Source organism: Pipistrellus hanaki (assembly GCF_964339955.1).
Source record: "Pipistrellus hanaki genome assembly, chromosome: 5".
Taxonomy (NCBI): domain Eukaryota; kingdom Metazoa; phylum Chordata; class Mammalia; order Chiroptera; family Vespertilionidae; genus Pipistrellus; species Pipistrellus hanaki.
In genome coordinates this window covers 7,009,289-7,023,455 of record NC_140507.1, presented here as the reverse complement: position 1 = coordinate 7,023,455, position 14,167 = coordinate 7,009,289, and the positions used below count along the sequence as shown (strand labels likewise).

Below are 14,167 nucleotides of genomic sequence, written 5' to 3'. Positions count from 1 at the left end.
TCAAATTTTCTGAAGATGTTAACATCATGGATATTTTTACGCTTAAAAATGTCAAATTTTGTGCCAAAAAAAGAGCATTTGTGGGAAGTTTTAATTCATTACTTTATTTTGAAGAAAAGTGCTACTGAATACTTCAGGAAGCTTATGGTGAACATGCTCCATCTCAAGATACTTGTGAACGCTGGTTTAAACGCTTTAAAAATGTTGATTTCAATGTGAAAGTCAAAGAATGTCCAGGTCAACCAAAAAAGTTTGAAGACCAACAATTATAAGCATTATTGGATGAAGATGCATATCAAACTCAAAAACAACTTGCAGAAAGATTAAACGTTGCTCAGCAAACAATTTCCGATTGTTTACAAGCAATTGAAAAGATTTTAAAAGAAGGAAAATGGGTGCCACATCAACTGAAGGAAAGACAAATGGAAAACCGAAAAGTCATCAGGAAAATGTTGCTTCAACAGCATGAAAGAAAGACTTTTTTGGATTGATTTGTGATTGGTAATGAAAAGTGGATTTATTTTGAGAATCCCAAATGTGCAAAATCATGGGTTGATCCAGGTCAACCATCAACATCTACTGCAAGACCAAATCGATTCAGAAAGAAGACAATGCTCTGCATTTGGTGGGATCAGGAAGGTGTGGTGTATTATCGGGTCTAGTAATAATTAATGTCGTTTTAAAACATTCGTTTAAAATCTTGCTTGGCATTGACTTGTATTGACATAACCTTCAAACACGTGGTATCTACAGAACGTGTGAAGTGCAATTAACAAGTTTTGCTTGAAAAAGTTTGTGTTTGGTTTGGTTTTTGTTGCAAAACTAGGGCTAAGAAGATGGCGGATGAAGAGCATATTCGGCACTGCATGCTTTACGAGTTCCAATTAGGAAGAAAAGCAAGTGAGGCTGCAAAAAACATCTGTAGTGCTCTTGGTCAAGATGCAGTTAGCGCCAGAAAATGCCAGCGTTGGTTTGAGAAATTTCGCGAGGGAAATTTTTCGTTAGATGACAAGAGTGGTCGAGGCCGTGTGTCCAATTTTGATCAAGAAGCTCTTCAAGCTCTTTTGGTGCAAAATCCTCAAATTACCCAACAAGAGCTTGCAACAACTTTAAATTGTTCACAAAAAACAATTTCCAATCAATTGCGTGCACTTGGCAAAGTCCAAAAGTTTGGAAAATGGGTTCCTCATGAGTTGACCGACAACAACCGTAATCAAAGAGTCACAATTTGCAGTTCGCTCCTCTCTCGTCAAAACCCTTTGCCATTTTTAGAGCAAATTGTTACCGGAGATGAAGAATGGGTGCTGTATGTTAACTTGAAAAGGCGGCCTCAATGGCTGGACAAAAATGAGGCTCCGCAGCCCACGCCAAAACCTGACTTGCATGCGAAAAAAGTGATGTTGTGTGTTTGGTGGAATTTTAAAGGAATTCTTCATTATGAACTTTTACCATCTAACCAAACCATTACAAGTGCAGTGTATAGTGCCCAATTGGAAAGGTTAGCCCAAGCTTTAAGAGAAAAAGAACCCGCGCTGATTAATCGGAAGGGCGTAATTCTTCATCACGATAACGCACGACCGCATACTGCAAGAATCACTGCTGAAAAACTGCGCCAGTTGGAATGGGAAGTTCTCCCTCAACCTGCATATTCTCTTGATATTGCCCCTTCCGATTACCATTTGTTTCGTTCTTTGCAAAACTTTCTTCTTGGAAAAAAATTTAATAATGAAGAATGCCTCAAAAATGCATTGACCGAATTTTTTGCATCAAAATCACAAGAATTTTACAACAGAGGGATTAAAATGCTTCCTGAGCATTGGGCACAAGTAGTAGAAAACAACGGCAACTATATTGTTGATTAAATTTTGTTGTATTGTTTAAATAAATTCGATTTAAAAAAAGTATTAGAAAACGACATTAATTATTACTAGACCTAATATTAGCTTCTAAAACCAGGTGGGTAATACTGATCACAATCTACAACAATCAATTTGAACCACACTTTCATCATAAAATGACCAGAATGTGCCAGAAGATACTGCAAAGTAATTTTGTTTCATGATAATGCACCATCACACACTTCAAAACCAGTTAAAGACACGTTAAAAGATCTTGCCTGGGAAGTATTAACCCACCTGGCATATTCACCAGGCCTTGCTCCTTCAGATTACCACTTGTTCTGATTGATGGCACACTCACTTTCTGAGCAGCACTTCAAAATGTATGAAGAAGTGGAAAATTGGGTCTCTGAATGGTTTGCCTCAAAACAAGAAAAGTTCTATTGGAACGGTATCCACAAATTACCTGAAAGATGGGAGAAATGTGTAGCTAGCTATGGACATGACTTTGAATAAAGCACTTTTGATGTTTCTCTGGAAATTAAGATGTTTTCTTTGATTACAAAATCCGCCATTATTAACTGGTACCCCTAGTATATTATAAAAGCCTAAATGACCATTGGACCATTCAACCAGTAGCTATGATGTGTACTGCCCACCAGGGGGCAGATGCTCAAAGCCCAGGCATGGGAACATGGAAGAGACATGAATCTCAGAGGAAAAGGGGGAAGGGGGAAGGCAGGAAGAGACTAACCAAAGATACTAGAGGCCTGCTGCATGGATTTGTGCACTGGTGCGATCTCTCAGCCTGGCAGTCCAACATCCCCTGAGGGGCCCAGATTACGAGAGGGCACAGGCCAGATCGAGGGATCCCTCCAGTGCATAAATCCATGCACCAGGCCTCTAGAAAAAGATTTTTAAAAATGGGGAGAAAAGAAGAGAGCGGTTAGGAGGGTGAGGCAGGGAGGTTCTCTGGTCACTTTCTGCATCTGGGCAAGGGGGTGGTGCTCAAAGTCCTTACAAGAGGACCTAGACCCCTGAAAGCCCAGCTCTGCCCTCTCTGCCTCTGCCCCGTCACTCCTCACAGAGATGGGCCATCTCTAATGCCCCACCCCAGAGCCTGCGTGCTGGCTGCTCCCTTTGCTCCCACCATCTATCTGGTTTCCCTCCAAAGTTCACCTTCTCCCGGAAGCTTCCCATGGCCACCTGCCCCTTTACCCTTGATCCTGTTGTGGTGTTGTTGTTTTTTGCTTGCTTGTTTGTTTTTTGTTTTCCTCACCCAAGGATATTTTTTCATTGATTTTTAGAGAGAGTGGAAGGGAGAGGGAGAGGCAGAGAGAGAAACATCAATGTGAGAGAGACACATCGATTGGTTGCCTCCCGCACATGCCTGGACCAGGGCCAGGGACCAAGCCTGCAACTGAGGTACCTGTGTGCCCTTGACCAGAATCTAACCTGGGACCCTTCAGTTCCTGGGCCAACGTTCTATCCACTGAGCCCAAACTGGCTAGGGTTCTGTTTGTCTTTTTTCTGATTGACAGTGCATAGCTAAAATGACCATGTCAGCTCACACCGACTGCAATATGAGGGAGGGGCAGGGCGCTGTCTCGTCCACTCTGCAGCTGGCGTTTTTATTAATGAGGTTCACCTGTGTGTCTTGGGCTCAGGGCCCCCCCCCCCCACCCCCCCCAACAAACTTGGGAGATGGTTATTTCTATCAGCCCCAGATTTGTTAAAATGAATGAATGAAAGTGTATGAACAGCTGAAACCAGTTTGGCTCAGTGGATAGAGCATCAGCCTGCAGACTGAAGGGTCCCGGGTTCAATTCCGGTCAAGGGCATGTACCTTGGTTGCGGGCACATCCCGGTGTGCAGGAGGCAACTGGTCGATGTTTCTCTCCCATCAATGTCTCTAGTCCTCTCCCTTCCTCTCTGTAAAAAAATTCAAAAATATATATTTTTAAAAAATTCCTGAATTATCTAAAAAAAAAAAAAAAAAAAAAAAAAGTGTGTGAACAGAACTGGATGGGAAGGAAGGAGAGCCCGCTGCAACCTCCGAGATGGAAAAGGTGAAGGGGCTCCCCGGAAACGGTTCTGTGCAGCAGCCGGAGGGTGACTGGGGTGTGACATCTAAGCTATGGGAACTATGCGTGTGAAACGCCCTGGGCCTGAAGAACCGGCAGGAGGGCTTCTGCTGAAAGTTTGGACAGTTCTTGGCGCGGAGTCTGGAGATCGCTTTAGAAAGTTGTCCCTCCCAGCTGGGGCTGGGCCCAGCACCCGCCGGACAGATGCCATAATGAGGTTACTGTGGGAAGTGTTAGGATCGCTCGGGAAGCACCAGGAACATGAAAGATACGTCCTGCGTTCCTCAGGCCCCAGAGAATCACCACCCAGTGTTAGACTTGGCAGAGGCCTTCCCGCTTCCCCTCTGAGCTGCCTCCTTAGAAAAGACATGCTGGCTGAATGCTGAATGGCCGTCCGCCCGCCATGGCAGCCTGCTCCCCGGCCCCCTCCCACAGCCCATGGATTTGGGAGCAGGACGGGTGTGCCCGGGTGCCCGGTGCAGGGTGATCTGGCAGGACCTACCTGTATCCAAGGCAACACATCCGGGCTTTTTTTCCAGGAGGGCCTGTTGTGAAACATCCTGGAATGTTTGTGTCCCTTCGCAGGTCGGTAATGAAGCAGAGGCCAAAGGAGTTCTTGCTCAGCACCCTCGCTTCCCTCCCTCCCTCTCGCCCTTCCAGCATTTGGGTCATTTGGTTTCATCGTGGGGTTTTCAGCAGCCCAGGCCATGGAGGCTGGAGCCTGGGATTGCACCGGGCTAGTGTGGGGGGATCACTTCATCAGAGGGGGTGGGGGCAAGCCCCCCCCCCCCCCCGAGTCCTGGCCACATCTGAAAGCGGACATCCCTTCCCAGCTCACATTCTTGGCGCTTGCCCAGAGGGAACCATTACAAACCAGAGAAGTACCCGCAGTTTCCCAGGGGGGACTGGTTTAAAGCTCCTCCCTGGCAGGAAGGGTGTGTGCGTGTGTGTGTGTGTGTGTGTGTGTGTGTGTGTGCACGCGCGCGCGCACGTGCGTGCATGCACTTGTGTATACATATGTGTGTTTAAATCCTCGTGCAGCTAAATTCGCTTCCCTTCATCCTGGCTGAACGGCACGTCTCCGCACACTGAATAATTCATCTCCTTCTCGGCGTTTGTTCCTGAGTGGTTCTCGCTGTCCAGGTTTCTTTTAGCGGCACAGTGTCCCACTGGAAGCTTTTCTCTTTCCCATGGATGCACGCTGGGCGTCCGGATATCAGCCCCCTGGCTTCTCCCATGGTCCCTTTGAAGGGATCCCTCAATATCCACCAAAGCTGTCCTTTCTCCTCCCGCTCTCCCCTTCTAACTTTGGGTCCTCTTTACTCACGTTGTTGTTGTTGTTATTATTATTATTATTCTTTTCAGCCCTGTTAGCCACAATGTCTGCATTTGCTGCAAGCTGGACTCAGCATCTTCCCCCTCCACACGTCGGTCACATTTGTGGTGCTTGTAGCCAACATTATTTCGGTTCTGACTTCTCTGTGTCCAAGCTGGAACAGTCCGTGGGTCCTGCTTTGCTGGAAAAGGGATTGATTGCGTTGTTGATGTTTCCCTCCGCCTCTCCTGCTCCTCATGTCACACACACAGCTCTGTGAATCACGTGTGCCAGTGACCCTGAGTCACTCAGCTGCCTTTTCATTCAGCAGCCGTGTGTGACCCACGTGCCCTGAATGTCCTGCTGGGAAGACGTGGAAGCTGAAGGTGCAAGCAGGCAAGAGCTCCGTGCCTTGGGCCGGCTGCAGGCGTCCCTGTGGTCCTGCTTGATCCTCTCTGTCTCTGGAGTAGCTGACATTGGGTTCCAGATTGTTCTGAGTCTCACGGGGTCCCGTGAATTTTTGTTAGCAAAGCCGGGGTTTGGGAATCAGGCAGGAGGCTTCAGGTTATAGTGCTGGGGCTGACCGACTCTGTGATGTAGCTGTGAGGAGGCCTCCAGAAGGAAACATGTTGTATACGATTTGCTTTCTAGGCCTGGATCTAACCATTATTAGTTTAATTATAATTAACAAGTGAACGTTACAGAAGCATTAATTTAAAAAAGGGATAAAGCACTTAAATTCATTGAAATCTCTGTACCAAGATAACCTTTTAATGTCTAACTTTCTAATTTTTCTTCTACACACGTAACACACACACAAACACATACTTTTTTGGGCAAAATATACATAATGGTATCCTGTAGATCTTCTCTTTCTACAGTGTTGTCTTTCACATAGTAAATTGAAAGCATTCTTCCATTTTAGCAAAATATAGAACATGTTATTTTTTGTTCCTACATATGCATGATCGTATGCGCCCATTCCAAGATACTTAGTGAGAGAGAATTGTGGGGGGTATAGGGTTCCCTTGCTCAGATTCACCATTGAAGAAATTATTTCATCCGTCCCCAGCGAGGAATTCTGAAAGGTGTGCTAACGCTCACACAGATTCCGGGCAGCAGGCGGGAAGGGCCACAGCTCCTTGGTTTTCTGGGTTGCAGACTGATCGTATAATAAGCTTTATCTCCACAGCCAGGCTTGGGGAGGGCAGGGCGAGGAATGAGCCCGAAGGAGAGGTCTGAGTGTGGTTGGTGCGAGTATGCCTGCTCCCTCAGAGTTTGCCTGTCCCCCGTGATGGAGGAGCTCACCGTGGAGGGGTGTACGCCTGGGTGGAGGGTTCCCTCAGGGACGCTTTCAAAGATCTGTTGGATGAAATGGTGTGGGATGAGCTTTGGCCCTTGGGCTTCGGTCTTCAAGCTCCATAAGGAAGAGGGAGCAAACACGGAGAGGAGATGTGGGAGTGGGGGAGACACTGCTGGAAGTGGCCTTCTGTTCCTGACATCTGAGCGGGGGGGTGGGGTGGGGCTGGGTGGGCTGCAGGCAGCCTCGCAGGAACTTGACCTAGACCTTGACCCAGACCAGCACAGGTGTCCCCGAGTGAAGAGCATTCTTAGCTGAAGAAAGGCCCGTCACTTGTGTGATTCTCCTTGGCCTCAGGGGGTGCAGTGAGGATGTCAACTTTCAAGAGGACCTTTTAGCTCACTGCAGGGGCTCCGGCGACACCATTGCCTTGCTTGAAATCCCAGCCTGGCCTTTGACACTGAGAATATTACTTAGTCTTTCTTAGCCTCGGTTTCCCTGCTTGGAAAATGGGGATGATAATAACTAATGTTTTGTTGTGTGCTCCTTGGTAGCAGGATCTGTGCTAAATGTTCCTGTAAGCATGGCCTTATGTAAGCTAACCGACATCCCGGAGAATGTTTATCATCCCCACTTCACAGATCAATACACTGAGCCTTAGAGAGGTTAAGTTGCCCGACCCACACAGCTAATGGAAATCATGCTTATTGAACCCTCCCTTAATGGTGACCAAACTGTTGCCTATCACATAGACCTCTGGCCTCATCCTCATTGTCTGCTACAAGATAGCAGTAAATTACCAACCAACAGAGCTCTGGAGCCAGCATGCCAGGAATTCAGTCAATCGGTATTTCTACAGCCTGCCAGACCCTGGATATGCAGAGCTCATAAGTGCACCAGGTCTCTCCACCAGGGGCCCTTCAGTCTTTCTTTCCCCCGTGTATTTTGCTTCTAGTTTGATATGGAATGATTGTAAGAAGGAAGTTTAAGAGAGAGGGTGGATTCCTGTGGTTTGAAGGGAAGTTCTTTAAAAATAAAAACAACAACATGCTGAAACCAGTTTGGCTCAGTAGACAGAGCATTGGCCTGCGGACTGAAAGGTCCCAGGTTCGATTCCGGTCAAGGGCATGTACCTTGGTTGCTGACACATCCCCAGTAGGGGGTGTGCAGGAGGCGGATGGTCCGTGTTTCTCTCTCATCAATGTTTCTAGCTCTCTATCCCTCTTCCTTTCTCTCTGTAAAAAATCAATAAAATATATATATATAAATAAAAACAACAAAAAAACCCCACAAAGTTTTTATTGATTTTTAGTGAGAGAGAGAGAGAGAGAGAATCATCAACATGACAGAGAAACATCCACTGGCTGCCTCCTGCCTGCCCCCTCCTGGGTATCAAACCTGCATCTCAGGCATGTGCCCTGACCCCGGGTCAAACCTGCGCCTTTTTGGTGCATGGGACAGGGCTCAACCAACGGAGCCACCCAGCCAGGCCTTGGAGGGAAGTTCTTGATCAGGATCGCAGACCTCGTCGCGGTCATCTTCCTTCCTGTGCCGTTGGACCTCAGTTAGCCAGTCTGCAGAAAGGCCGATGAAGTAGCCTCTGGGAGTCTGGGACTGGAAATGGGTAGGAAGCAGACGGGAGAGGGAGGAGATGAGGATGTGACTTTTATGCAGAGGCAGCAACTCTAGAACCCCAGGAGCTGTCTGGAGGGGCCACTGGGGCGGACGGCTATGTCTGGATTCCTGGCACTCTGGCTAAAATACTTGACTGGCAGTCTGTGCTGTCTGGGGCTGGAACGAGCCTTTGTTCTTTTAGTTGGGTGAGGTGCATGTCTGGCTGGCTTAGCCACAATACCAAGTGATGACGGCCGCTTCACTTACGGCAGAACAGGGACTTAGCGGGCGGTTATTGTTACAAGATCAGTTGAGGCTGGATTGTCTCTGGAAGGAGAGCAGTGGGTTACAGGCATTTGGGAACCAGCTCAGGAGGCAAGCAATATAGCTCTTGTGTGTGTGTGTGTGTGTGTGTTTAATATATATTTTATTGATTTTTTACAGAGAGGAAGGGAGAGGGATAGAGAGCTAGAAACATCGATGAGAGAGAAACATCAACCAGCTGCCTCCCACACACCCCCCACTGGGGACGCGCCCACAACCAAGGTACATGCCCTTGACCGGAATCGAACCCGGGACCCTTGAATCTGCAGGCCGACGCTCTATCCATTGAGCCAAACCGGTTTCAGCAAGAAATACAGCTCTTGGCAAACTCATAGGGCGGGGCATCTGCTATTCTAGAAGCTGCAGTAACTCAGCTTTCCAGAGGAGACGTGGGCATGACACCATGCCATGGAGCTGGGAGGAAGACTGGGGGTGGGACGGGCGAGGGAGTTGCAGGTGGAGAAGCCAGAGAGGGCTGGAGTCAAGTCCAAAAGCAAGCTTGACCTTCGAGCCCTTTCCTGCAAGCCCTTCAGGTAGAGATGCAGAGCTGGAGGCCCAGAGAAGGAAGGTGGCCGGCTCAAATTTCCCCCTCATTAGTGACTAAGTTGGGGCTGGGACACAGATTCCCTGCCTCCTTCTATGTGTTCACCTTCCCGGGACAACAGGGACAAATGTGGTGTCATTGCCAGGTTTGGGGGTCTGCTGGGCCAGCGCTGAGGAGCATGGAGGCCCAGAGTTGCAGGGCTGTGGGCACCGTAGGCTGATGGGATCTTTCTCCTCTTCCTGCCCAGGTATACCAAACCGCTCACCTTTGCCGACTGCATCAGCGATGAGCTGCCTCTGGGATGGGAAGAGGCGTATGACCCGCAGGTTGGAGATTACTTCATAGACCACAACACCAGTAAGTTCCCGCCATCCTTCCTTCCTCATCCCCTCTCCCCATCCTCTACCTCCACGCTCACCTCCTAAGTCTGGAAGAGGCTCTTGAAGCCAAATCGTATTTTGGGGGGTTTTATCTTCTTCTTTTTAAAAAATATATCTTTATTGATTTAAGAGAGGAAAGGAGAGGGAGAGAGAGATGAAAACATCAATGATGAAAGATTGATTGGCTGCCTCCTGCACAATCGGGGATCAAGCCTGCAACCCAGGCATGTTCCCTGACCGGGAATTGAACCATGACTTCCTGGTTCATAAGTTGATACCCAACCACTGAGCCAGTATGGCTGGGCTGTATTTTGTTTTATATACAGCTAGGTAGAGATGTCAACGTAGAGATATCAACATAGGTATAGATATTGTAGATAATGTATGCACATATAATATAACAGAAGGTTTTTAAATAGAATCTGAAACTCCACCTCTCATAACTCATCTCCTCAATTCTGCAAAGGCAGCCACTGCTAACAATTTTATGTGTATTGTTCCAGAAATTTCCCAGTTGTGTATTTATGTGTGTATATTCATTAGAGGTCCGATGTACAAAATTTGTGCAAGAGTAGGCCTTCCTTCCCCCAGCTGCCGGCACTGGCTTCCCTCTGGCACCCGGGACCCAGGACCGGGGATTGCCTCACAGCCCGGCTTCGCCCGGAAGGTCATCTGGAAGGATGCCTGGCCTAATTAGCATATTACGCTTTCATTATTATAGATATGTCCTTTTTTTACATCTATCACCATATGTGCATACAGACGTTTTTTTCCTCATAAAAGTGGATGTGTCATTGCCGGGTCATTTGGGAGCAGCCAGAGCCCCAGCAAGCCCCCAGCAGCCTGCATAGATAGGTGTCCATAGTGGCGTGGTGTGAGTGTGTGTCTCTAGCCCATCATACGAATCAGCCCACTGCCCTCACTTCCTGCCGGTGATCCAGGTGTCCCGATGCAGATGAAGCTTCCTGGTGTGTTTGTCTCTGGGACTGTGGTGGAGGAATAGGCTGAGAAAGGGGCCAGCGTGCTGTCTGACAGGTGGAGGAGCCCTGGTTGCGGTCCCCGAGCCAAGGAAAGCCGAGTGTGCTTGGGCCTCATCCGCTGTGCACCTTCTTGGCCAGGAATATGCCTGCCCTCTGAAATTTGCTGCCCCATTTACTCCTGTGAGGAAGGAGGACTTTCTGTCCCACTCTCCACCTTCCCAATTGGAGGATTTCCCTGATCCTTTCAGGCAAAGGGAGAGTGGAATGAAGTGGGACAAGCCTGGCAACGCTTGAAGGCTGAGGATAGGGCATCAAACTCCAGCCCATTTACACTCTGTGCCAACGCTGGGCAAGGCATTAACTAGGGAGCATCCCACTTAACCCTCCCAACTACCCTGATTGTCCCCACCTTAGAAATGGGCCTTAGAGGCAGTAACCCATCACTCAATTCTCAGAGCTAAAGCATGGCAGAGCTGGGATTTGAACCACTTCCTCTGGGTTTCAGTAGCACCTGGCCATACCTTTGTCGCACCCCTCATCGCTCTGTGGGATAGCCACTGGCCTAGGGTTGCACGTTCTTCTAGATCAGGCACCAAGTAAGCAGAAAAGGGCATCCATGCCCGCGTGCATGACTAAAGGATGAATGAGCGGCCCGCCCCTGGCACCACAGTGCAGAGGAGTTTCTGAGAGACAGCTAACGACATTAATTGCATTGTTGGGGGCAGCAGAGCCCTTTATTAGTGCCCGTGATTGCATACTGGGTAATGAGAAGTAAATATGCCTAATTGGGTGTGCACGGGGAACGAGGTTAATGCTGGGAGGGCTGCGTGGCGTGCTGGGTTAAACACTGAAGCGCAGGGACCCTCATCAGGCCCTTCCTGTTTCTAATTGCCAAGTGCATCCCCCTCATTAAAGGCTGACGGCAGGAGCGGGATTTTAAGGTGCTTCTGGGAGACATTGGAAAGAGGAAGGAGCAGCAGGCTGTGGCAGAGTTGATTCTTGAGGGGATGATGGCAGAAATGAGGTGGGGGTGGGTAGGGGGTGGGAGTACATAGGGGCCAGGATAGGAAGAATTCTGTATGGCAGTTTTACCAGCTGTCAGGCTGCCGGTTTTCTTTTGGTGTGAAGGTGCGCTCATTGGATGGAGGGCACCACCTCTGTAGATACAGCCAGTGATGCCAGTGGTATGAATATGACCATCGTGGCCCAATCATTCAGAGCCGTGGGCTCAGAGTCCATTGACAGAAATTGCTCTCTTAAGAGTTTATAGACCTGTTAGAATTGATCGACAAATTAAATCTCCCACCCGACATTCATTCACTCAGCAAGAATTCACCTACCACCTGCCATGTTCCAGGCACTGTCCTGGGAGGTGGAGATACGTAGGAGTTCATGGCAATGATCCTTGCCCTTGTAGAGCTTTCATTTCGGCAAAAGAGAAAATGAACAGAATAAATAAGCAGATTATGTGGTGTACTAGACAATTACCAGTATTATGGGAAAAAGAAAGCAGAGTGTAGGGCTAAAGTCCTGGGTGTGTTTGAGGACGCGGGGCAAGGACAGGGAAGAACTTGTTGAGAAATGAGACGTGAGCTAAGACCTTAAGGAGGGAGGGAGCATTTCAAGTAAAGAGCATAGAGCAAAAAGCTCGAGGGATGGCAAGGAGGCAGGTGTGCAGAGAGCAGAATGAGCTGGGGAAAGGGAAGGGCATCAGACCAGAGACATATGGGCCTGCTGTCCATTGGCCTTACCTTTTGGCTTTTACTCCCATGTGGGATGGGAGCCATTGGCTAGTTTCCGGCAGATGAGTGGCAAGTTCTGCTCTATGTCTTAATGGGTCACTCTGGCTGCTGTGCTACCGATAGACTTTAGTGGGTAAGGACAGAAGCAGGGAGACCTGTGAGAGACCATTGCACTGTCCAGGTGACCCTGAGCAGGACAGTGACCCTGAGCAGAGCCATACAGCAGTGGGGGTGGGGGTGGTGAAAAGTGCCCAGATGCTGGGTATATTTTCAAAGCAGAACCACAGGACTTCCTGATAGATCGCCTATGGGATGTGAAAGAAAGAGGAATGAAGGACTCTCTTTAGACCTGAGCAACTGGCCCCCTGGAGTTGCCATCCACGGAATGGAGGGAACTGCAGGAGGAGTGGGTTTAGGAAGGAGGAACAAGGGTTCTCCAGGGCATGTTGAGTCTTCCATGCCTGTTACACGTCTGAGAGCGGATGCTGGCCAGCTTGCTGTAGGAATCAGGAGCTTGGAAAAGATCAAGGCTGAAGATACGTGCACAGGAGCTGTTGGCGTTTAGATAGTATTTCAAGACATGAAGCCGGATGAGATTACCAAAGGGAAATATTAAGACTGAAGAAGACCAAGGAATGAGCCATGTGGTCCTCAGATAGTAAGAGGGTGCGGAGAAGAGGAAAACAGGTGATTCTGAGGTGTGACCAGAAAGGTGAGGGAACCTGAGGGTCTGGGCAGCCACGGGAAGGAAGTTATCAAGGGGAGGGTTGTCAGGTGAACTATGAAGAGGCCTCAGAGTTGCCCACGAGCTTTAGTAATCTAGGTGACACCGGTGACCTTGACTGTGGAGGGCAGCTTTGGACAAGGACTGGGGGGAGGGAGGGGGGGGAAAGTCGTGAGTCTGGGGGAAAAAAATGGAGGAGAGGAACCAGAAACAGCACATATAGACAGTTCTTTCCAAATTATTACCCATTCTCGCCCTAGCTGGTTTGGCTCAGTAGATAGGCATCAACCATCAAACTGAAGGGTCCTGGGTTCAATTTGGGTCAAGGGCACATGCCCAGGTTATGGGCTTGTAGGAGGCAGCCTGTCAATAATTCTCTCATCATTGATATTCCTCTCTCTTCCTTCCTCTTTGAAATCAATAAAAATATATTTAAATAAAAAATAAGTTTGTGTGTGTATACACATATATAAAAACAAATTTTAGATAAGTAGGGGACAATGTCTGTAAGTGTGTGAACTCTTAACAGCAATTACCTCTGGGGAGTAGGATTAGAGAGGTGGGAACTCTATAAATTTGCAGTTGAGGGAATTATTGATCAAAGTGTTAACATTTCCTTTGTTTTATTTTGTAGTATATTTCTAAAAAAACTGTAAATTTTAAAAAGTTAACAAACTTTTATATAATATATATATATTCAGCCTGATCCTGACAGGCCAAGTTTCTTTTGAAAAAGTAATAGAATTCTTTGGGCGAAGTGAGACCGGTATGCAGGCTGGGTTCACCACCTGGCCATGATTATAGAGTGTCTGGTATGTCAGTCACCCCTGACTCCACCCCCCAAGTGGGAAATTGTCAATGGGCATTGGCTCTTTGACCTTGCTTTGACCTCTTCTACATCTGTTCAGCTGTCAGCTATCCATTTTTATTTTTTTAAATTAATGTCTTTTAGTCAAATTGCCACTGTACATGTTTATTGAACACATAACTAAAAAATAAAAAAATAAAATCACTGTTGATAATTTGCTATGTGTCCTTTTAATATTTTGGAGAATGTCCATATTTATTTTGATAAACACAAAATTGTTTGTGAAGTTTGTACACTGTATTGTCACTCACTTTTATGTCTTAAGCACCTTTCCATTTTATTTTTTTAATGGCTGTATTTGTGTATCATGTAAATATAACATACTTATTTGAGCATTTATTTCCTGTTTGACCTTGAGCAAATTACTTAACCTCTCTGTCTGTTTTCTCTTTTGTATAATGGGGGCAGTAATAGAATCCCCTTTACGGATGTAGTGTAAGGATTGAACGAGTAA

At 47.5% G+C, this 14,167-nt stretch overlaps 1 protein-coding gene across 2 annotated transcripts in view; it reads left to right on the top strand.

Moving 5' to 3' along the window:
* The window catches only part of WWC1 (WW and C2 domain containing 1), a 125,487-nt gene that overhangs the window by 47,986 nt on the left and 63,334 nt on the right, over nt 1-14,167 (top strand). For both annotated transcript variants that reach the window (XR_014795019.1, XM_084884013.1), the window contains exon 2: nt 9,267-9,376. Coding sequence is in view for 1 of the 2 variants with exons in the window: in XM_084884013.1 (XP_084740139.1) it covers nt 9,267-9,376 (110 nt within the window). In the remaining variant the exon portion in view is untranslated. The remainder of the gene's footprint in view (nt 1-9,266; nt 9,377-14,167) is intronic.